The sequence below is a fragment of the Balaenoptera acutorostrata genome, chromosome 14 (genome assembly GCF_949987535.1).
Source record: "Balaenoptera acutorostrata chromosome 14, mBalAcu1.1, whole genome shotgun sequence".
NCBI lineage: Eukaryota > Metazoa > Chordata > Mammalia > Artiodactyla > Balaenopteridae > Balaenoptera > Balaenoptera acutorostrata.
In genome coordinates, this window is record NC_080077.1 from 79032621 (window position 1) to 79058157 (window position 25537).

The 25537-nt window shown below is 32.8% G+C and overlaps 1 protein-coding gene across 4 annotated transcripts in view; it reads left to right on the plus strand.

Moving 5' to 3' along the window:
* Nucleotides 1-25537, plus strand: part of PHIP (pleckstrin homology domain interacting protein) — a 126689-nt gene that overhangs the window by 46397 nt on the left and 54755 nt on the right. For all 4 annotated transcript variants that reach the window (XM_057528079.1, XM_057528081.1, XM_057528078.1 and 1 more), the window contains exons 8-17: nt 1254-1475; nt 1759-1859; nt 5923-5993; nt 7417-7517; nt 7614-7654; nt 8433-8531; nt 9346-9499; nt 9935-10069; nt 21581-21709; nt 23138-23363. In XM_057528079.1, the coding sequence (XP_057384062.1) occupies nt 1254-1475; nt 1759-1859; nt 5923-5993; nt 7417-7517; nt 7614-7654; nt 8433-8531; nt 9346-9499; nt 9935-10069; nt 21581-21709; nt 23138-23363 (1279 nt within the window). The remainder of the gene's footprint in view (nt 1-1253; nt 1476-1758; nt 1860-5922; nt 5994-7416; nt 7518-7613; nt 7655-8432; nt 8532-9345; nt 9500-9934; nt 10070-21580; nt 21710-23137; nt 23364-25537) is intronic.

Below are 25537 nucleotides of genomic sequence, written 5' to 3' on the forward strand. Positions count from 1 at the left end.
ACGTGATGGGAATACCAGATTTTAATGTGAATAATTCACCAAAGTTAAGTTTTATTACTAGTCTTCAGTGGTTGGTGACCCATTTAATTTGCTTCAAAGGTCAGTCAGAACTGGTTTTGTAGTTAATTGAGAGTGCTCTAGGTAGTGTTGGCAGAGTCTGATTTAAGATACAGCATTTAACATATTCTGTTAATACTGTGTTTGTGATCATTTATATGTCATGTCTGTCATCAGTATGAAGTGGATACTTATCTGCGTCACTTGCTTTTGTAGATCCTCTAAGTACTTTCTAATATCAGATAAAATTTGTGTGTGTATTTTTTAACAAATTAGATTGGAAGATTGTAAAGAATTCTAACCTACAACCTTTGCAATCTTTTGATAAATTTTGAATCTGGGGAATGGATATATGAGATTATTGGTAATATTCTCTACTCTTTGTGTGTTTAAAACTTTTTAATATAAAAACTAGGGGAAAATAGGGAGAGGTTGGTAAAAGAGTGAACTTTGAGCTATAGGATGAATAAGGAAAATTAGAAAAGAAAAAAAAGGTCTAGAAGGTCTTACTGCTGCTTTGGCTAAGTGAAGTTGAAATGTTTATTTGTAAATATAGGAATTCATAGGAAACTCTGTATTCTTTACATTTTCTCCGTGAGCTTATGCTGCTGCAGCAAACAAGTAATATATATATTTTTATTGACTTCATACAGATAAAATTAATTTTTTTCTTATAACTGATGGCTGATTTTATATGTAATGTATTTAGCTGAAGATCAATGATGGGAAACTCACATGTATTATAGATTTTGGCTTCTTAGGAGAAAAAGCGTCAAATAAGCTTCCTTTCATTTTTATATTAACATAGATAGGATTAGTCACTATTGTGTATTACATTTGTTTTGCAGTTATAATTTTGTTATTTTAGATGTTCAGATTCTTTTACAAGGTTCCATATAGAGGCTACCATATAGGTAGTGGGTAGGGGACCACAGGTAAATGTTAGCTATTGCTAACATCCTACTTTTCCTGTTAGATGATGGGCACACGAGTATTCTTTATAAGTGAATAATTTAATAAAATAAAGAGCCTTATGTAGAGGAAAATTCGTAACACAAGTATTTAACACTTTTTAGTACTTAAAATTATAATTGTTGGGAAGTGGATGTAACAGATATGATTTTTTTTAATCTGTGTTAAGATTTCCAGTTAAAATTTACAGAGTTAATTCTATTAATATCCATTTTTATTTTAAGGGTTCTGATGACTGTCTTGTGAAAATCTGGGCAACAGATGATGGGAGATTATTAGCTACTCTAAGAGGCCATGCTGCTGAAATATCAGACATGGCTGTAAACTATGAGAATACCATGATAGCAGCTGGAAGTTGTGATAAAATGATCCGAGTCTGGTGTCTGCGAACATGTGCGCCTTTGGCTGTTCTTCAGGGCCACAGTGCATCTATAACGTCACTACAGGTAATCGTTTTAATCTCTGCAAAATCCTCATTGGTTATAATTTAAAGTAAATTTTAAGAAGTCACTTTTATAATCTATTGTATAAAGCCAACTAAAATGAAAAAAGGAGTATTTTTCTTTTCTTTATAAATACATGGACTAAATAACATGGTAACCATGACCTTCATCAATCCTGAGTATTCTCTAACTGTTAGTGTTAGTTGCTGTTTGTATGGTAAAGATGGGTTTATTATTTGGACTGTGTTACTCTTCTTGTAAAAATTTTTTTTTCTTTGTTTTTCAGTTCTCACCATTGTGCAGTGGCTCAAAGAGATATCTATCTTCTACTGGGGCAGATGGCACTATTTGTTTTTGGCTGTGGGATGCTGGAACCCTTAAAATAAAGTCAGTTGCTCTTCTATTTCATAGAATTAATGTGTATAATTTAATGGTTGAAATCACAAAAGTATGAAGTAGTCAACAATAGGAATAATTTTACTTTTTTTTCTCCTTGAGTAAGTAACAAATTCATTTTGTCTCTTCACTGACCTCTTTCATTTTTATGCTTTTCTTTTTGTTTTCATGCTTTAAAGAAAGATTTTTGTTAACATGTTTATTTCTTTTTTCTCTTATCTTTTTTCCTAGCCCTAGCTCTTTCAGAATATACCTGTCTTATTACCACTTCTTTTTTGTATGCTGCAGTTACATATCAGTAACTCCTTTTGGTACTGAGAACATAATCTTCAGAGTTCCTAGTTCTTTAGAAGAATTGTAATTATTTCTGTTATCGCATCTATAGACTGGATTTTATTGTAGATCTAGGGAAATTTAGGAAAATGGAATCATTAAATTTTCACTAAACTACATCAAGGTAGATAGATGCACCTTTACCTCTGCCCCATAATAGCATTTTGCATTTGTGCTTTCACCTATAATAATATCTTGGTTTATCAAAATAAGTTGTCTGGACAATATTATGTTTAGATTAAGGACACTGAGGCAAAGGAAAGTTAAACAACTTTCCCACAGTTAAAAATTTTTAAAAATGGCAAGGCCAGGACTGTAACATTTCCTTCCCCGCCCTCTGGTTCTGTGCTGTGTCATGCCACCTCTCAAGTGGATATAGTGGGAGAAGTGCTGTATTTACCCCATGGACAATCGGTGAATGGGGAGGTAGTGCATACGGTGATTCCATAGTGTTGAAATGGCCACCTCTGAGCTCTCAGGGTAAAAAGTCATTCAGATTAGATATATCTCAATAATTGTCTCTGACATCTGTTTATAAATTATCAACCCAAATTGAGTTATTTAATAAAATAATTTGTGTATGTCTTTGTTATTTCGAAACAGTAATGTTTAGATAAACCTCATATGTGTGAACATTCCTGAATGGTGCCTCTTATGACAGGGCATTTAGGGGGCTGTGGCAGCATGGGTAGCATAATACAGCAAACTGTAGTTCTTCTGCAGAAGGGATTGTGATCAAAGACTTGGCTCTTGGGAGGAAGCAAGCTGATTTCACTTTAGTTGCATTCTTAATATTTAGAATAGTAAAGGCTTTCTGTAGGCATTTAGATAAAAGTTGAAATGAAATGTTTCACTCATGTGTATGGACAATAGCAGTAGTTAATTGTTTTCTCCTTTGAGTATTCTTTACCTCCTTATGGATCTGATTTTGATACCTTCGTCTTTTCCTATCTTGTTTTTGAAGAAAAAGTGATCAGCAATTTTCGAATCAACATAGGAACAAAAAATGTGTTTACAAAATTAAGCTCTCACTTTGTGCTTCTAGAGGATTACATTGCTAAGTACAGTAATATTTATTTGGAAGTGAGAAGTGATGTAGTCCATATAAATGATTTTTTTCAGAACCTTTATGTAGATTCACCCATAAACCCACTACCCTAACAATTTTTTTCACATAATTTTAATAGCTGCATTATATTCCATTGAGCTGTTCCATACTTTGCTTAGTGATTTTCCTATTTTTGGACATAAAAGTTTTTTCTAGTCACTTATAAGTAATATTCTTTTCTATTTGTTACTATAATTGTCCCATGAAAACTTTCAGTTTGAGTTCAGGCATAAAAGTAAGAGCAATTTTCCTCACACGCAGACTTTGAGATGCCTGTTTTCCTTTCTTTATGTATACATGGTTGATAACTGCCGAAAAATGTGGCCTTAATTACTAATCAGAGGCAAAAATCGTATTGAACGGTAATGCTTTTGAATAATCTCTGGGGTAAGTGACTTCAGCAGCCCAGTCTGCATTAATTGAAAGAATCAGTTCTATCAGTAAATGAAATCTGTTTTGGAAACCCAAATCTCTTAATAAATTCACTTTTATACAGGGTTTATGTGTATGGTAACAACTCCCACTAGTAAAGACGCTGCTTCTTAGATGAGTAATTTGAGTGGCTGGTTGACTTGAAAACTGGCTCAAGAGATCTCTGAGTAGGAGGAAGGTGTCCAAGCCTAGACAGATGTGAGAAAAGAATTGGAATCCTAAAATGTGCAAATGATAATAATGATTACAAATTTTTATTAAGCACTTAGTCTGTCAAGCCTAGTATTAGGCAGTTTATAACTGTTATCTCATTAATTCTTATGACACCCCTATGAGGAAGGTATAATTATTATCTTCAGGACAGATAGGAGAGAAAACTGAGGCAAATACTGGAAGTGCACCGTCAGGACCTCCTCTTAACCACTAGGCCAAACCAAATAGCAGTTATTTCTTGATGGACCATCTTGAACTGGTTGAACCTAATTAAAATACTAATAATGCTAATAATAATTTACTGAGTGTGCTGGGCACAGAACTAAGCACTTTATGTGCATTAAACTCATCTAATTCTCTCCAGGACTCTGAGATATGTTCTCATGTTTACCCCCATTTTACAGATTAGAAGACTGAGGTACAGAAATGTTAACTTGCCTAAGGTCACACAGATAAGTGGCAAAACTGGGAACTGAACTCAGAGAGTCTGAGTTCCAGGCCTAGTCTCGAAATATTTCCTCAAATGTACATTTAAAAATAAATTATATGTACCTGTTTATCTGTTTTTTTCTCTTTAAAAATATTAACATTCGTTTGAAATGACAATCTGTATGATTATTTGCATATTCTGCTTATGAGTGCTAACTAACTGGTTGTTTGGCACAGGTATGAGCAGTTGTGCCAAAACTTAATAAAAACACACCTCCACAGTCTACAGGGTACTAATGGAAGTAGTGCTTTTAGTTGCCTTTCTAGTTTCAGATAAATTTACTCAGAGTTAATTTTCCTCTGAATAAATGTTTAGGTTTTAAGAGTGTTTTAGTAAGTTTCCTTTCTCCATGTCAGTTATGCTCAGCTGTATCAGAGCCTGTGAATATTAAGAAAAGTTATTAAAATGTCAGTTAACAAAATTTATTTACAAATTTATTTTTAAAAATTTTAGAAAATACTTTTTGTTGTGTTCTGTTGTTCAGAATATATAATTGATAGATCAGAAGTATTTTGTACTTTTTTTCCCTAAATGACCACAAGACTGAAACCGTTCTGTGTTCAATAGTTGTGGATTGTGAAAGTTATGCAGTGCACTCTGGTTGAAGGCTCTATTTTTTAGCTCTCTCTCCTAATATTCTGAGAAAAACTTGGTCAAAATATATGTTAAGAAGGGCTTTAAATATGATCACTGTATTGGAACATTACGTATACATTGTACATATATTGGAGCTGGCATGGGTAAAATCTGTAATTTAATTTTTCTTTAGTATAGTTGATTGTAACACTAAGCATTAATGTCAATAGCATTAATATAAAACATATAATCTGTAATATAATTATACAATTAATGTAAGTATTGTTGAGTGTGACCTATTTTCTATAGATCACTGTTTTAAATGAGCATTATAGTTGATTTGAGAGTCAAATAGTCTTCAGATTTTCACTAGAATGTAAGATTCTTAGTTTTTGGAGTCTTAAAGGGCATATTTTATAGAAAGTAAACAGAGGGAGATGTTTAATTAACACTGTCTAATATTGAAAAAGATTATTGATTGATGGTGTATATATGCCAATGAGACAGCACCTATTTTGCTAGTTTGTTCATGTTTACAAATGACCTGTATTTCCTTATATATTTGTGCATTGCTCTTCTGCTGTATGAAACTGAGAACCTGTTAAATTGGATAGATGATTAGAAGTGAGTGTAACCAATAACTACATGCCAGGTGTGACAGTGGCTTTGTTTCATGTGTGGATTGTTGTATAATCAGGAGCTCCTGCAAAATCTGTATCTAAAGTTTCCACAAGATCCTGCTGATCATGACACACAATGATTTTGAGCTTGTTTTTAGGAAGGGAGCCCTCTGTTGCTTCTTATTTAATTTTGTCCTTCTGTAGTTATTTTTTGAGACAGCTGAGTTCTGGTGTTGCTGGTCCCTTTGGGATATTTTTAATTGGTTATTTTTCGTATTACAGTCCGAGACCTGCAAAATTTACAGAGCGCCCTCGGCCTGGAGTTCAAATGATCTGTTCTTCTTTTAGTGCTGGTAAGATTTTTTTTCTTCCTAATTCTCCACTTAAAGTTGTATAAGTTGTATTCTCCACTTAAAGGAGATACTCTAGTGGAACACATAAAATTTTGGAAAATACTTACTGTTGTAATATAAATCATATTCTCATGTGCATACCAGGGGATGATCGTAAACTAGTTTATAAGTATTTGAACTTTGCTCGAGTTTAGCTTATATACTCATTTGACTGAGTGTATAAATGATTAAGATTTTTCTTTAAGAAGACCATAATTCTTTGGTAGGAGGGATAAAATAGTTTCAAAATTGACTGTTAAAGAATAAGTCTTTGAATAGTTATCTCTTTGAAAGAAAAGTATTTTTAAATCTGTTTTATATTTTTATGGATTTTGCAGGCACACTTAGCTAAGTAAAATAGGTTGATAGATATTTGTACATCTTTATTAATTACTTTGCTCCAGATTATTCTTATTCGCTCTTTAAAAAGTAGTGGTATAGCAATGCTAAGATTCCAATTATGTTTTGAGTTTTTGTAGCAGCATTTTGAATGGATATTAGAGTCTTTTTAAACAAATTATGATCCAGAGATTTTAAGCGAATTGATGAGAGAATGAAACACGAATTAATGTTCCTAATACCAGTTCCTTCCACGTTTATTTCTGGTTTTACCTTTTCTTTTCCTTTCATAATTGTGGAGAGCAGTAGTACCTGAGATAAGAGATTGCAAACTGAGGACATGAATCTATTTTTGCCATACTAATATCTAAACATCTTTATATACTAGTTTCTAGATTTCCACTGCTATTGCCATGAAGACAGTTTTACTTCTAGTAGTAGCATAATTATAGGCACTACATATGCTTCAGAGTACTCTAGATGCAATTATATATAGCACTGTTTTCAGCACTATGGAAGGGTATTGATTCCAAGAGAGAGTAAATTGCATATACAAATAACTGTAATGCAGAGTAGAATGTATTTGCTACAAGACGAAGTCTGAGTGAGAGTTCAGAGGAGAGCAGGCTTATTTGATTACAAGTCTGTAAAGCCTGTAGTGAAGGCACTGGGCCCTAAAAATTTGATAGGGTTTTAACAGATGGGAAATGAGGCAAGAGAGGGATTTCAGCAGAATTAAAAGACATGTTTTCTAGCAATGGTGACTGATAATTTTAACGTGATTATGTAGTTACTTGGTGAAATCATTTGTTAGAAGAAAACTTCTGTAAGCATTGAAAAATTCTTCCCAGGCAAAGCTTATGTTAGCAAACTTTCTTAATTTCAGGTTAGATGTATTATATACATTAGGATAAGTATGAATAGTTTTAGAATGAAATATTAGTCATTCAACATATATTATGATAATGTTGCTTGCATTTATTACTTAATTTCCAGAGATTCTGACATTGTGTCTTACTCATAAATTTTTGGTGTTATTCCTCAGGTGGAATGTTTCTGGCCACAGGGAGCACAGATCATATTATTAGGGTTTATTTTTTTGGATCAGGTCAGCCAGAGAAAATATCAGAATTGGAGTTTCATACTGTAAGTATTGCTGAAAAGAGTTAGATGAGTACAATTTAAATGAGTCCAACGGTTTATATTCAGGATCCTCTTTTTTGTTCATCTGTTTATATATAGGACAAAGTTGACAGTATCCAGTTTTCCAACACTAGTAACAGGTAAAATAATTACTTTTGTTTGTCAAATTGAATTCCAGTTTTTAAATTATGAAATAAAGACAATTCTTATGGTCAGGTTTTAGTTAGATTTGTATATTAATTAGCCACCTAAAATAAAGGTCTTGACTAGTTATAATGAAAAGTCAATATAGCCTTCACATGCCTGTGAACACGTCTTTATGTTTTATCTGTAATAATGTTAGTTTATTTGGCCACTGTTTTTTTAATAATAGGGACTTTTATCCACCCCACATATTTTCTATACATATCAAAGTGTAAAGAAACTTAGTAGAGATTGGAAATGTATCATGATGTAATATTTGAGGCAGAACTGTTTATTGATAAGCTTAGATGACGTTGTGTAAGTTTTCTCATGTTCTTGTTTTAAATTAAAAAAAGATATTTCTACACCTGATTAGAATGAGTCAAGTTCTTTAATGTTGAAAGGAAAATCTGTGTTTTTCCATTGGAAAATATCAATTCTCTTTCTAAGGTAGTAAATAGTGGCCTTGAATCACTTTTGAATGTTATTTGTGAGACCTAGCCGTGCACATTAGAATGTGTATATGTATTTAAAATTTTTAAAGCCCATGAAGTTTCAGAAATTCTTAGATTCGCAGAGAATATCAGATAGAGTAATCTCTATTATATTAGAATGCTGTGTAAGTAAAGATGAATACTGTCTTTTTTAGCATTTTTAAAAACATAACTCTCTTGGAAAGTGCATTTTGGTAGAGCACATATGATTTTTTTCTTTGTGGGGTGGGCTCCTTTGCAGGTTTGTAAGTGGCAGTCGTGATGGGACAGCACGTATTTGGCAATTTAAACGAAGAGAATGGAAGAGTATTTTGCTGGATATGGCTACTCGTCCAGCAGGGTAAGAGATCAAATTTGAAATATTACGTAGATATAGCTAGAACATTTAAAGTTGTAAAGCTATATTACAGGTTGGTGTGACTCTCAGCCTATAAATGCATGTATCATAAACCATGTTAAAATGATCACTTTTCTGTAATAACTAGAGGTGCTTTTGGAGATGAAGATGTTGATTTTTATAAAATGAATTTTTGCCCTGTTTGAGAAGACCTGCTGCATTAATGATTCCTTTCGGTTCAGTTTTGTTAAGAGGAGGATGATAGTACTGTAAGAATAGCTGCAAGTTTTACTAGTTTTTTCAGAAAGCAGAACATATTATAATGTTCCGTCTGACACAGGGATGATGTGGTATATCCACTGGTTGTCTCCAGCCAAGAGAAGTTATACTACACGTTGTAACTGTTATTTTGGTTTTAATATTTTATCATTTTTCTCTGTTTGTATTTGCGTGTAGTAGTCTCGGAAGGGAGAGCAGAGTAGTTAGCAGGGAATGACAGCAACAGTGAAAGATGGCGAGTGAGCAGCATGGCACAGAGTTCCTGGGTCCAGAACGAGTTAAAGCCAGTAATACTTACTCAAGGTCGTCTATGACTAAGGACTTAGGAGTGCTGGAATCCTGATTCTGCTGACTCCGTGCACTGATTTTTGCCATGGTTCTTTGTTGGTTCAAACTATTCTTAATTACCGTGTTAAACAATAGTTAGTTATCCATGTTAATAAATGTAACCTATAAGAAAATACATTTAGGTTTTTGTCATATTGGTATTTTAATAAATAATATCAGTGTAAACAAATACTGCCTCCATCACTTTCAGCCAAAACCTTCAAGGGATAGAAGATAAAATCACAAAAATGAAAGTGACTATGGTAGCATGGGATCGGCATGACAATACAGTTATAACTGCAGTTAATAACATGACTCTGAAAGTTTGGAATTCTTACACCGGTCAACTAATTCATGTCCTGATGGTGAGAAAAAAAGACTAATTTTTATTTGGTATAAACTGAAGCTGATTGTAGAATAGAATATTTTCATTAAGAAATAAAGTCTTTTATATTATCTGAGATCTCTTACTTGCTGGCTGGGTAACAGGTCTTTGTGGGAGAATGGAAATAATTTTAAAATGCACTTAAACAGGTTTGGCTTAGAAATATAGATCTTGCTATTTTTTAGTATGTAGGGCTGGATCAGTAAATAATATTCTCAGGTTTCACCAAATGATAGCAAATCCCTGGACAGTGATACTAGCTCAGCTTTGTTATTATACATCGATAAATTTGAAGATTTTTACCACTTTAATAACTCTTAAAACTCATATTTTAGAAATGTTGTCCTGTTGGTGTTTGAGTTTTCTTTTTATCTTTTAATATTCGTAATGCTTTGCCACTTAAAAAATATTTCAGGGTCATGAAGATGAGGTATTTGTTCTTGAGCCACACCCGTTCGATCCAAGAGTTCTCTTTTCTGCTGGTCATGATGGAAATGTGATAGTGTGGGATCTGGCAAGAGGCGTCAAAATTCGATCTTATTTCAATATGGTAATTATCAGTCTCTTCATTTTATGGCTGTTAAAGACCTGGGGAGTTCTTGACACAGGTCCCCTGCATATCACAAAGGAAATCCATTTAAGAAACGGTTCAGACATTGTTTCCACTTTAAGTTTCAAAAAAGAGTTGTTATTTATTCCATACTTCTATTGAGATACTAAATTTAAAAGAAAATTGATGTGCGTATTACAATACCTGTATATTGTGATAACTAGTTTAGTTTTTAAAATACTTTTAATAGTGAAACTTTGGTGAGAAACTCACAAGTATGAAAAGACAATATAGAGAAGAAAAATGTTTGGAAAACCATGTGAAGAAATTATAAATAAATATTTATATTGTGTTATTGTATTTCATCAGCAGTCCTCCAGTGCAACAGAATTTGATTCAAATATATCCATTTTAAAATTAAAACCAAAGCAACAGGTATTCTTGCCTTTTATCAAGTTATGGTATGTTAGGTATTTATTTGGGTTAAGCCCTTTTCCCTCCACATTTTGTTTCTTGTATAGATATTTAGCATATTTTGCTGAGTATTTGAATTGCAGTGGTTTAATACCACATACAACTCGTGCAGTGTTTCCACTCCTCTAACTACTGTATGAAGGCAAAAGCGCTCCGGTCCTCACATGCTGCTGTTGTGTATCTAGGCATACTTTTTTTGTCTACTTCCTGTATATCAGGGCTGCCTTTCAACAAAGAAAACAAAAAGGAAGGCATGTGTTTCTACTGTTTCAGCATTTTTAAATTAAAAAAAAAAATCAATTATAAAAACCTCTAGTAATAAATCATAAAGCAATACAATTAATAGTGTGTGGCCAGAATTATTTTGCAAAAAAAAAACTATTTGACAAAAAACGGTCATTTGTAAAATATAATGGCTTGTGAAAAATTTCATAAAAGTGACACTACTTGATTGATAATCATAATAAAGTGACTTCTATGTAGTAAGCAAGCAGAATATAAAAGGAATTTTTATTAGTGAAGAAATTAACTTTAGCTGTTGTCATGGATATGCCTTAGTGTACATAAGGTAAGATATACAATTGGTCAAATTCTTATTTTTCTAAAAAGACTGTTAATTATTTGGGGTACAAGTGTTAGTGATAGATGGATTTCCTTAGTGATTATGTGTATAGAGAAGAATTTTTAAAAAGCAAATCTTTAAATATGCTCGTAAAGAATTTTTTCTTTTCTCCTCTTCTGTCCTTGCGTTTCTGATTTGCTTCTTTTTGGAACATCTCTGCTGAATTAGGAAATAAGTCATATCTCAGTTTGCCTTTATAGCTTCAAAAGAAGACAAATTGTGGGCTATACATGTTAGTTTCATATTTTCAAAGGTCATTGATGTACTAGTAGAGTGTTTGGAGGGAAAGTGTTCTCTCATACTTGAATATTGCTTTCACCTTTAAGTTATAAAGGTGAATTTTTTCTCATCAGGTAAGTTGATCACACTAATATTCCACATTATCAGTAGATACAAAAATTGAAGCACCTTGAGATTGAAGTGACTTGCTCTTAGACCAATAAAAATTAGTGATATAACCAGGAGTAGAAGTCAGCCATATTGTATGGTATGCTTTTTGAAATTAGGTAAGGGATTAGTTTCATTACTGCCTTAAAACGTATTATTTGCTTAATAAGAGTTTTAGATAAAGCTATTTTCCTGTTCTTTCTATGAATAAGAGAGAGAAAAGCCTATAAAGGGTGGAAGAAACAAATTTTTGTAATAGTAGAACTGGATGGTGTCTATTGAATCTTCAAACTGTGAGAAAAACAAAACATAGACTAAAAAGGATTAAAAATATATCTTGCATTTAAAAAGCTGGAACATAAGCTACCCCTCATCACATTAAAATATAGATACTCACTTTAATTTTTTGCATGCTTTTTAATAGCTTCCAAAATCCTTCTACTTTGAAAATACTTAATACCTCTTTTGGGTCTCATGAAAACCTTGTAATATAATTAGAGTAGATTTTATTGTTACTGGTTTTATGAATGGAGAAACTGTACAGAGATGAAGTGATTTGCCCAGGTTTACGTAAATCACAAAGCTATCATATGGGCATTTGGGGTTTAAACCCATGATTTTTGTCCCCTGTTAATGTGTTCTTAATGCTATCTCTAGTTGTGGTTGGTCATTACATAGCTAATTCCCCAGCTATGTCCAGTTAGTGATATGTCCAGGGGGAAAATGTTTTCATAATGATAGTAACTTTGAGTAGATCTTTTGAGATCTTATGTAGCTTGATGATTTTTGTCTCTTAATTTACAAGTTACCTAAGTGCCCTACTTTTTGCTCTTCACTCCTTTGTTCATTTCATTGTTTTTTTGTTTTTTTTTTTTTAATCTATAGGCAGATAGAAGATAAAGCATCCAGCATTGCTATTAAGAAAATAAAAACCATTTGAGGGAGAAGTAGAAGCTTGTGTTCACTGTCTGCTATCATGAATGTTGAGTTTTGGCTATAGTTATAACTATTTGGCTGTGTGTAGCTAATCAGTAAGTTTGAGTTACTAAAATAACATAGAAGTTGATCAAGTACAAATTCAATCCATGATATTAAATTGTACTAGTAATCATAAGTTCAATTTAATAAATACCTTTTGATCACCATGTAGAGGGATTCGTTATAGTATCTTGGGTGATTTAAGGATGAATAATTCTAGTGAACATACCCCATTTCTAGACTAGAAATTGTAAAAGTTTATACAAAGTATTGAGATTAAGTAATATTTCATTTGAGTTTTTAGATTGAAGCTTATAAGTATTGAATAAATTCACTATTACACCTATGGCCAGAAAATAAGGAATGTAAACTGTACCTTTAAAAGAGCAAAAATTCTATATACAAATTCTTAAAAATACAGGTTTTTATCAAGTGTATTTTGAGAGTACTGCTTTAATATTAGTCTTTTTATGATAATTGAATTTTCTACTTGAAATTTATAATGCTTTGCGAAAAGTAATGAAATCATGTAACAAATAATAATTTTATGTTAATCAGTATTCACTGTACTTTTCTCACCTATTACAGAAATTAAAAATCTTTAAAAAATTTTTAGAATAAAAAATCTTGTAATCTTCAGTGGTTTCAAAGGTTGAATGTTTTAAAAGTCCATGTTTGACGTATGGTAATTGCACTTTAATAGATTTATTAATAAAGTTAATAAATTTTAAAATATTTTGAAACATTAACATTTTATTGTAGTATGGCACGTGATATTCATCATTCAGATAAATTTTCTAATTCCTTTTTTCTTTTTCCTGTATCAAGTACAGTTTTTAAAATATTTTAGCACCACCTAAATCTGTAAACAGATTAAAAGATTTAAGATTGAGAGTTGAGATAAAAATATTTAATTTCTTGTATGCTTACATAATCCCCTAATTCATTTCATTTCAAAATCTTATAAATTCTCAACTTGCTGGTGGTGTTGTCTAGAAAAACTGATGGGTTTATTTTCCTCATTTTTATTGCTAGCTTTCCTCTTAATAGAGGATCTGAATGATAAAAGCAGTTGGGGGTGGGTGCTGGGTTTGTTTTTGTTACTTGGAAGAAGTGTATGATGAGATGGTATAACTCAGGGTATCAAATGGGATAGACAATACATGCTCCTTGCACTCCCCTGCCCCTCTGTTGTTTCATCTTTAACTAAAAATAAAATAACGTAAGCTTTTAAAAGCGTTTGTTGGAAAAGCATAATATGTAAGGTGGAAGGCTCGAGCCTTTCTTTCCTCTTTTTTAATGAACCAGAGAAAGAAGCTAAAGAGAATATTGTAGAGGAGGTTGTGAACATAAGATAACTTTATTCTTTAAAAAAAAAAACAAAAAAAAAACCCTAAATTCTAGGCCTTAAGCTTTACTTATTTACATTCGTCGACTACCTCTGTCAATTATTCATGTTTCAGCTGAATAGATCCTATATAGCTTGAGTATTCAGGGCAAAAGTTGAATATTTTGGGATATTTTATTGAAGACTGATAGTGTATATTAAGAATATTTCAAACTATTGATGTATAGTTGAGCAAGCCCATGTTCTGTCTTTGGATGTGACAGGAGGTATCTTGTTTTGATAAGAGTTGTTCTAAATTCTAGTTAAAAGGCTGTAAACCTCCTATTAAATGCTAAGAGGCAGATAAATTATTTCACAGAATAACTTGAAAATGTGTGCAAACTCTCTGAACTAAAGTTGAGGGGTTTTGTATTATATTCCCCGTACCCCCAAAAGAGGTAGGCAAGTTTAGAAGTTTAATACAGCCATAAATGTTCCTAAAATACAAAGTTGTTTTTTATAGCCTTTTTTCCCTTTAAATTATCACAGTACAGCTAAGTTTTAACTAAAAGTTTAATGAAATGAGTATTAACTTAATTTGAAAAGATATGAAAAGTGACCTTGAAATTTCTTAGTACTAGGCCATTTTATTATTAGGTAGAAAATAAAGATGTTTAGAGTGGGATTTGTAGCTTTCCTCGTGTCTCTGGCACTTTTGCTTTATCTTTTCTGCTCTCTTTTCTCTATTTCTATTGTTCTAGCTGTGTCTGTCTGTCTGTCTCTTTCTCTCCATATCGTTCTATTTCTGTAATGTTATTCAAAGCTCTAGTTTGTTGCCTTTTGTCTGGTTTTGATTTTAATTGAAGAGTACAGTGTCTCTGGCTAGAAAGCAATTTTACTGAATTTGATTTTTGCTTTGCTTTTGTTGTTTCATGGGTAAATTCCAAATAACAGTTTTCATTTATTTAATTAAATTTTCCTTATTTTTTATAATTGTTAACCTTTCTTTTACTTGAGATTTTAAAAAAATGTTCCAGTGTCCACTAATCCAGAACAATATATTTCTCCTTGCAACGTTCCAAACAAGCAGAGGCTGCCAATCCACCACTCAGAATTTTTGCACATGCATACTTCTGACATTAACATGTTCTCAGTGTGACCTCTAGTTTAGTTTTGGACAATTGTAGCTGCATGTATCTAGGAAAGGGAGAAAGAAGCTTGAAATAGGTATATCTCGTATTGTGTTCTCTTGTGAACCAAGATTTCAAGACCTTTCTTTCTCTTCCTCTCTCTTCCTCCATCTCTCTTTCTCTTTCCTTTTTTCTTTTTCTTTCTCTCCTTCCTTCCCTCTTTCGTTCCTTCCCTTTTATCTCATTACCTATCTATCATCATCTAACAAGATGTCATATACCTGCACTCTGTTTGTTAAAAGGATTTTTCTGATGCTTCCATTCTTTGTTTCAGCGTCTCTACATAAGAAATTACCTTCAGTCTTCTGATTATAAACTTCAGTTATTGTCATTTTCTTTCAGGTTTCTGGGGTTCTTTAGATTCTGTCTGTCTGTTTCTCATCTATATCTTGATATCAAAAACATATCTCAATATTTGTTGCCATGAATCTGAGCTTGTCATACTATATTATATTTGGTGAATTACTTTTTTATGTAGTAATTCTTTGACATGTTCCATGAGTTGCTATCAAAAGGATATTTTGAGATTTGATAGTTATAAGGGAAAGTATGTAAAATTACAGAATGTAAACATGCAGGTGAAAACATTTTGATTAGCAGATACTTGAGTGATTTTATACATAAACACAAAATATGGGAAGAGTAAGACGTGGTCCTTTTTTTATTTTTGTTTTTAATCCAGCTTGCAGATAAGTTGGGGAGATAAAATATACCTGAAAAGATAAGTATGGCCAAATAGTTTGAAATGGTAGCGTGGCATATGAGATAAGATAATTGGTATATCTAAGGATGTAAGGATAACTTCAGGGTGGATGGTCAGAGGAGGAAGAATTGGAATTATGCCTTGAAAGATAAATAACAATTGTGTCAGAAGATAATTTTATAAGTAAGAGGAATATTATTTAAATAGCCAAATAAGAAATGTTAAGGCATGTTCATAGAGTAATTTGGAAAGTTTTTCTGGAATAGACTTTGAAAAATGGGTGATAAAATGAAAAGCATAAATTGAAGTGGCTTGTTGGTGCCCTCAAATTACTTGTAAACATAAAGAGTAGTTAACCTAGTGGGGGTTTTGGTGAATTACTTTTATTCTAGAAACAAGAGAAAAATATTTTGGTTGCCAGTGGTAGTGTTTCAGGTATGAAATTGGGTAGGTGGGGGAGATCTGCTTTCATCAGTGAAATCATGATGAAACATTGTAGCGACAGGTAGTAAATTTGTGAAAGAAAAACATACATAGGACTTGGTGTTCTGTGATGATAGAAGGATTAGAGCTGGAGAGTGACAGAAAATTTAATAAATGTGTTAAGAGTATTGAGCCTAGGTGATCTTGACAACAGTGATACTCTTGATGGAAATATGAGAGATGTGAAAGAAAACTGATTTTTTTAATATGTTTATTGTGACGTAGTGTTGGACTTTTTGTGGAAGTGGACAGCCAGCACTTGGAGATAGACTACTTGGAGAGGCTAGTTGTAGAGAAAAAGAAATGTAGTCTTCCGTGTAGAAAGATGTCTACCTCCTCATGGAGATAGAGAGGACAGTGTAGAGGGCTTAAAACTAAACATTTAGAAATACAGTTGACCCTTGAACAACATTGGCTTGAGTTGTGCAGGTCCACTTACATGCAGATTTTTTCAATAGTAAATACTATAGTACTACCCAGTCCGCGGTTGGTTGAATCCACGGGATGCAGACCGTCGATACAGAGGAACTGCGTTTATATGGAGGACTGGCTATATAGTTATATGTGGATTTTTGACTGTGCCAAGGGTTGGTGCCCCTAACCTCCTTCATTGTTTAAGGGTCAACCTTAGTCATGTTTAGCGGAATGGAGAAGAGATTACAATCTCCAGAAAGTGTGTTGGGAAGACACCATGCTATGTCAGAGAGGCCAAAGGAGGAGAATCAGTTTCAAGGAGGACTTGATTAATAGTATTACTTCCCTCAGAGAAATCAGAATATGGGTAAACAAAATGGTGTTAAATTTGAAGATGAGTTATTTATTTTGGTAATACACTTTTCTTTTGATGAACGTTAGAGTTGATTCTTCAGAATCACTTTTATATATCTACTGGTTTTATTAAGTCAGTTACAACAGTTTCCTTTTTTATATAAACTTATTTGTCTTGGCACCATTTATTTTCAATAGCTATCTTTAATTCATATGTAATAATGTTACAATTAAAGAATTTTCAATGTTAAAGTAAACATTTATTTAGGAATAATCTTTTAAAGTAACTTGATGACACCTGGACTGTTGGAGTGTGGATAGCTTCCCTTAAGATATATTCTTGGTTTACATTGTTACTATAGTAGTAATTAGAAGGTGACCTAAGCATATTTTAACCATAGGTATGACAGTGTCTATCTCCAGTATCTAGTGTACATTCTTAATTAAGTTTTATTTTCCCCCAGGTTGATAAGCTTTAAAGTTTCTTTATACATAAGGAAGACTTTCTAAGGGTAATTCTTAGCATAAATTTAGTTTCTCAGCTCTTTTATTCTTGGGATATGAATCTATCCCATAAAATTATTAGGATATTTTGAAAGTTTCCTAATTTGAAATTGCTGAGTATTTTCTAGGTGAGATACTTACTCCCTTCTAATCAATGGTATATTTTGAAAAATGAATGAGACCGCAAAATTGACCGTGGTCATAGACTTGGAATAATTCCATAAAAGGATGATTCTGCCTAAGAAAGCCAATATTTTTAAGCATCCTGATTTGTGTTGAGTTCCTTTAGGAGTACATACTTCTCATATTCATCTCTATGTGTGTTCCTCACAATTGATGTAATTTAGACCCTATAATTTTAGTCTGCATTCTGGTGCTTTTAGCATGCCTCATTTTCAGATTGTCCAGTTCTTCCAAAAAAGGCTTCCTGAATATTAGGTGTTAGGATTTTAGAAGTGGGTAGGACTCTAGTGATCATTGAAATGACCTTTATCATTTCCCAGAAATATTAAGTGATTTACCCATTACTAGAGGAGAGGTCTCTTCAGTCCTAGGTGTCACTCTTCTGTCTCCTTTAATTATTCATCTTTCTACTTCACAAGAATTATATTAGAAGTTGTGGATTGTATTCTGCCTTGGAAAGGGTACTAGTATTCTTCATTAAATATGACAATTCTATCATCATCAAAGCTCTTAATTCATAAGTTTTTGCATTGATTTTATTTTTTCCAAGTTCAGTGTAAACTTCTAAACTAACAAGATTGTGCTGCTCATTTCTTGGAAATATTTCTAGAATTCTTCAGTCAGTATGAGAATTTTCCTACAAAGGAGTGATTATTTTAACTTGTCTGGTCTTTTCATCTCTTAACTTTAAAAAACAAAACAAAATAACCTTATCACAGTCGCTGAATGTATTTTTCTATTTTCTTTTAACTCCTATTCTTCTTGAAATTTTTACACTTATTAGTGAATATTACCTCATGGATTTTCTCAGCTTTCCTTACTGTGGTTTAGCAAGTATGAGTTTTATTATGTGGTCTTTGTTTACATATGTCCCAAATAATGTTTAGCAAGCATACTTGATATTATTAGGGAAATAGTTCATCTAAAATTCACTGATTTTGAAAATTTGTTATTATTCATTTCTTTCTATTTTTAAACTTACTAGAGCATGCTATAAGTACTAGCATAAGTTATGTACAATATTAAATTTTATGTTGACTTTTTCTGTTGAGCGTTTAATTTTATGATAGGTTCATATACCTTTTTATCTAAATGTATTTTTTAATTGAAGTGTAGTTGATATATAATATATATAGGTGCATATAACTTTAATATGAATAGAAAGGATATTTTCTTCCTTTTAGTTTTTGAACGTAAATCTCATTGCTTTCTAGTTACACATGCATATTCAAATAGTCCCTTCATTATTAAATTTTTTCTTTAAGAATTCTTAGTTATAAATATTCTGACCCTGGTTTAAGAAGATGAAATCCTTTTCAGAGAGAAGTATTTAACTATTTTTAATGGTTGGCTTAGTTAATTATAGCATAAATCATAAAAATAGCTAGGGTATATTTAGCTATATAGGAAAGTAAAATATTTTCCTACTTTGTATCAACTGGAAAGGCTAGACAGCATTTTGTAGTTAGGGCTGTTTATTATCTGAGGAGCTTTTTCTGAAGATAAAGTTGGCATTTTACATAGTAAGGTTATGGGCACCTTTTCTAATTGGTTTGTAAGTAAAGCAGATCCATTGTCTTCTTTAATGAACAGTTCATCCAAATAATGTACTTTTGAAATACACTTTCATATTCTCCATATAAAAGTCACTCTGGAGTTATGCAAATGGCTTATACCAAGAGAATTTGTACCATCCTGCCATATTCACAGTGGCATGTGTTATTGTATAGCAACACAGTGATCTTCAATAGGATTGCTATTTTTTCTTTGCTTTTTTAGAGCTTTAGAAGTTCTGCCTCTCCCAAGTATTCTCTCAGAGATCTTCTACCAACTGTAAATGTGGCAACATTGGTAGGTAGCATGGGTATAGGGTTGATAAATCCTCACCACCACTCCCCCCCGCCACCTCCCCAAAAGAAGAATGTAGAGCAAGATTGTCTAAACATTATATAAAGGATACCATGCTTATGAACATCCATCAGACATACTTTGGCATTGCTGAGTCAGACTCTCAGATCTCTTCCTCTGTTCTACCGTATACTTAGAATCGTAAACTTAGAATAGTATTACAGTTCTGGGAGCATTTATTATATTAAATTTATAAAGTAGTTGGGGTTTTTTTGTTTTTTGTTTTTTTTCTCTGTCTCGAGTGAATTGAGGTAAATAAAACATTTAACAACACATGGCCAAGACACTTTTAATTCTTTGGTCTTGAGTTTTTTGTGTAAAATTCTATATAGAGGTAAACTTTGTTCGTGTGATTAGGTATTATAACAGTTCATGTAACTTTTTATTTCCCTAGACAACACTGAAAAATAGAGATGTGAATCCTGACATTTCTGCTTACATTCTTTCGTTTTTGGAAAATACGAAGCTATATAGCTACTAATGCCCTTAGGTTAATCTGGAGAAGTAGTTCTTTCTTATTTTTGAATAGTTTTAAAGTAGACTTGGAATCAGTTCCCTTTCTCTGTTGTCTTATCCTCCAACTTTCTTCACAACCAAGAAATGATCCTGTTTCACCTACTCATTTTCTTGCTTTTATGTTATGTCTTTTAGTGTATTAGACGTTAGATTACTTCACCAGTTTTCTTTCATGTGATTAAATTATAAAGAAAGTTATTCTTATTTCTTTTCCATTATTATCACCGTTCAAAACAGCATTAATAAACACCTGTGTGCTCATTCCTTCTTTTCAACAAGCCAAAGGAAAAATTAGTTTTCTTTTTGAGGTAATCCCATTTGTGGTACTATATAAACTTCTTAGGCAGAGCCCTTTCTTTTAGAACAACATTTTCTCTTTTGACCAAAATGCAAACCTTCCTTGAGAAATCAACTGTTCTTCAAAATTTTAATTTCACTTCTGTACTTGGTGAACTGTACATTCATCCCTGTGCCATATTTTTAACACTAAAGGAAGAAAATGACCACTTCTCTCTTTTCCAAGCATTTACTGGGATATTGGGATATTACTAATAAAACCAATTTGTTCTAGATCAGTGGATACCGGAACAGAGAGGAGGTATTTCTTACCTGATAATGTGTGTGTGTTCCGATTCTGCTAATCCAGAAATCCAGTCACATTTGTTGAAAATCATCCTTAGTTGTTATTTGTTAGGGAGTCAACTCCCTATTTTAGTTGTTTTCTGAAATTCAGTCCCTAGTTGTGCTTTAGATAGGGTAGAATTTTTACCTCTTTCAGAACACTGCTAAAGAAGTTTTCAACTGGAACATAGTCTGAAGAAGCACTGAGAGCAAAAAAATTCAGAGTGGTGATTGGCCACCTCTGTTTGATTGACAGGTTGCAGGGAGAAACCCATTCGTTCTGGATTAATGGAACTGGAAAACAGAAAACAATTATCAGGTAAAAAAAACCTTTTCTTTAACCTTTGAAATTCACCATTTAAAAAATGAGTCAGACCATCAAGGGAATTTATTACCAAAAAGAAAAATTTAGTGTCTTGTGAGCAGTGATCTCTGGCTGTTACTTCAAGAGTTACCCAAAAATCGCTACAGTTACTCCACATTGTCAGCCTTTGCTGAAAGGGCTTGATTAAATGCAGATAAGATGGACTGTAAGGCGCAATTAACATTTTAAATCTGGGTTAAAGACATGAAGCAGAACTATGGGTGGGGGAGAATGGTGGTGTTTTATTTCCTGACTTGTGTCTGGTCTATGGATAAAGATAATACGTTGTTTTTCAAGGCTTTTAATCTGGCACTTTTCATGAATATTCACAAATTTTGTTACTATACTGTGTTTGTTATATCTTCACTTCATTAGGATATATACTTACGTATCTTTTATCATAGAATTTTAGTAACAATAGTGACCAGCCAGTTCTTTATATTTTAATGGCAGTTTTCTGATTGTTGGTTAAATACATTTCAGATTGAAGGCCAAGGACATGGTGCAGTATTTGACTGCAAATGCTCTCCTGATGGTCAGCATTTTGCATGCACAGACTCTCATGGACATCTTTTAATTTTTGGCTTTGGCTCCAGTAGCAAATATGACAAGGTAGAGTACGATGACTATATGTCTTCTCCTTATAGTTGTTTGTTTGTTTGTTTTTAAATCCATAGATGTTTAGGGGTTGTATTTTGGGGAGGGAAGTGATAATAATCTTTATATTTCAGAAGAAATAACCTTTTACTTAGCCTGCCAGAAAGGTCTAGATTGCAGTTTTCAGGTTGGGGTATATAAGATGGGTGTTGGAGATGTCCATAGACAGGGATTCGTTGAAATTATGTAAAATGTTTTACTTATATGGAGAATATGCATTTGTCTGGGGTACAATTCTGTGGCTTTTATGTGGTTCTCAAAAAAATGTATGGACTACTGTGATGGTAGTTAATATTTTTAAATATTAAAGACCCTATCTGAGATGAGTGACTAAAAGATTTAAATGGTTTATTTGTGGTAGAGTTGTTTAAAAGGTTATCATAGTAAAAACTGAAGAGTTCAGGTTTAAGAAATTCCAGATTAAATGATAAAATTTAAAGTTACAGATGTGTCAGGTATGAGTTCATGTTAATAATTTTTATATTATTTCAGAAATTTTAGAGAAAATGCTTATTCTCTTAGAAAATCATGTCATTAATTTTTTATATTATTATTATATAAACCATGCTTACTGTATACTTACGGATTTTCTTAAATTGTATGAGTGGTTTCATTAAAGAGTTTAATTCAAAGAATAAATTGATTTCTCGTTGCAAAGTGCTAAAACAAATAATTACCATATTTAGTAATTTTAAAGATAAGATAAAGCATGATAGCCCTGGGAAAGTCAAAGTACTGCTGAAAGATTTATGCCTAGATTTAATTTTACCATTTAATTTGAAATTATTTAACTTATTTTTAATGTTTTTTTAATTCTTTTTATGAATACAGTCTCTTTCTATTCCAGGGAAACTTCAAAGCAGCTATTTTTCTTTTTCTTTTTCTTTTTTTTTTTAACGTCTTTATTGGAGTATAATTGCTTTACAGTGGTGTGTTAGTTTCTGCTTTCTAACAAAGTGAATCAGTTATACATATACATATGTCCCCATATCTCGTCCCTCTTGTGTCTCCCTCCCTCTCACCCTCCCTATCCCACCCCTCTAGGTGGTCACAAAGCACTGAGCTGATCTCCCTGTGCTATGCGGCTGCTTCCCACTAGCTATCTGTTTTACATTTGGTAGTGTATATATGTCCATGCCACTGTCTCACTTTGTCCCAGCTTACCCTTCCCCCTCCCCGTGTCCTCAAGTCAAAGCAGCTACTTTTCTAATCATAAAATTTAATGTAGAACATACAAAGATTTATTTACAGTTAATTCAAGAAAATATTCTTTTATATTATTGTTTAATACCATGATTTATATTAAAATGTTTGCCTTCCATTAGAAATCTATAATGATAAATTTTTCTTTGTCCAATCTTTTATGGGCCTTTCTTTTTATAGATAGCAGATCAGATGTTCTTTCACAGTGATTACCGGCCCCTCATCCGTGATGCCAACAATTTTGTGTTAGATGAACAGACGCAGCAAGCACCTCATCTCATGCCGCCGCCTTTTTTGGTTGATGTCGATGGTAACCCTCATCCATCAAGATACCAGAGATTAGTTCCTGGTCGTGAAAATTGCAGGGAGGAGCAGCTCATCCCCCAGATGGGGGTAACTTCCTCAGGTAGATGCTCATTTTAAGTCCATGCTAAATCTTCCTTTTCCTGTTGAAATCTTATAAAATTGATAAGTGGGTAGAACTTTGTTTTTAATTGTTTTGAACAAATGAGAAGTAAAATGATATTTATACTTCTTTAAAGTTCTTTGAATAATGCTTAAGTATTGCAAGGCAGTTAAGAAGCATTGGAGGTTTAAAGCAATAATTTTGGTCTGTATCTATTTATAACCTTCTGAGGACTAACAGGGTAAGTCTGTATTTGGTATGAGATGAGTCAGTTCATTTGTTTATTCATTCAGTAGCATACCTTGTGAATCTCCTCTGTCGCTGGCACTTGCTAAGCTGCGGTATTCAGCAGTGAAGTAAACAGATGCAATCCTTGCTCTCGTGGAGTGAGTTAGATTAGTCAACAGTTGTAAACAAATACATAGTTAAAAATGATGATAAATTATTAAAGCGAATAATAATAGTATGATGTGAGAGAGAGAATGAGACTAGATAGCCTAGGGGACTTCCCTGGTGGTCCAGTGGCTAAGACCCTGCGCTCCCAATGCAAGGGGCCTGGGTTCAATCCCTGGTCAGGGAACTAGATCCCATGTGCCGCAACTAAGAGTTCGCATGTGGCAACTGAAAGCTCCTGCATGCGACAAACGAAGATCCCATCCCGCATGCCGCAACTAAGACCTGGCACAGCCAAATAAATAAATAAATAAGTAATAATAATAATAATAAAAGACTAGATAGTCTGTTTACGTTAACGATTGTTTTAAGAAGTGATCAACTTTTAAAAGTTTAAGAAAAGTTAAGATAGGAATGAAAAGTGATGCTGTTTTGGAGGGTGAAGTAACGGAGGGTGAAAGTTGAATTAGTTGAAGAATCGAATGGGAGTTGAAATGGAGTCAGGGTCTACAGGCTTCTTCCCTGCTTTTGGCAAGAAGAGTAGCACTTAATTTATTAAGTGAAAATAATGGAAGGACTGTAAAGAGAGTTAAACCAGTTTTGCAGTTATGAATCTTTGTTATATTTTAGACTAGGAAAATGTTTATGAAAATAGTTTAGGTTCTCGACTAGCATAAATGGGCAAAACTTCTAAGTAGATATGAAGGACATATATGGGATGTAATATATAATGAGTTAACTTTTAAATAATGAATTCAGATTCTGTAAGCAGCACAGAAAAATCAATCATCTCTTATTTTCTTAAAGGATTGGGCATGTGAAATTATAATGAAGAATCTAGAGTATGTGAAACTAGAATGTTTCAGTACGTGGACACAGCATGAACTCAATCTAAGAAAAGGCAGGATTTGAGAAATCTAGGCAGGCATTCAGATTAGAGAATTCACAATTGTTAGAGAAGTCTTGGTCATAGGACTGAAATTAAGATAAATGTCTTCATTCCCTTAGTGGGGAACTGGCAAGACTCAGATCTTTCCCAGGTCTCAGTCAGGTACCTAGGCTGGGATTTCAGGGACAGGGAAATAAGAAAAGGACTCATTTATTAAAATATCAGCGCTACTTAATTATCGTGATTATTCTTCCCTTCATTTAACAGTTTTTAAAGGGCTTTCATAAATAACACTCATTTAATCCTTTTATCTGTGGTATCCCAATTCTAAAAATTGAGAAAATGAAAATTTAACAACATTATGTCTTGTTCAAGTTAAAGTACACGGAATCATAGGGACTCAAATCCAGCTCTGACTCCCAGTGCATTGTTCTTTCTTCCATGCCAAGCTGCCCTTAGAGTAACAGGTGGACTTGATCTTGAAAATGAAAGACACCAGTTATAGTATTGGGGTACAAGAGAACCCAGAGCAATAATTATGGCTTCAGAGTGAGTCACGGAATTTTTAAGTGTTCTAGTAGTTCACAGAATTCAGGGTAAATATCATTTCCTTCATTATTTTTGACTTGCCAGGTACAAAAATAGAACAAAAGAAAAATACTTTTTGAAAAAACTTTAGCATCATTTCTAATTATATTTCTATTTGCAAATCTAGATCTGTAGTAAAATTCTTTTGGGGAAATAGAGTTAGGTAAACATACATGTTGGATATTGTAATAAGTTGGTTTGAGTGCAGTTCTGTTATATCTACACTGAACAATACACTTTAAATGTTTTCTCAGTTGTAAACTTGAGCTATATCAGATTCAAACATGAGATGTTTTCTCTCCAG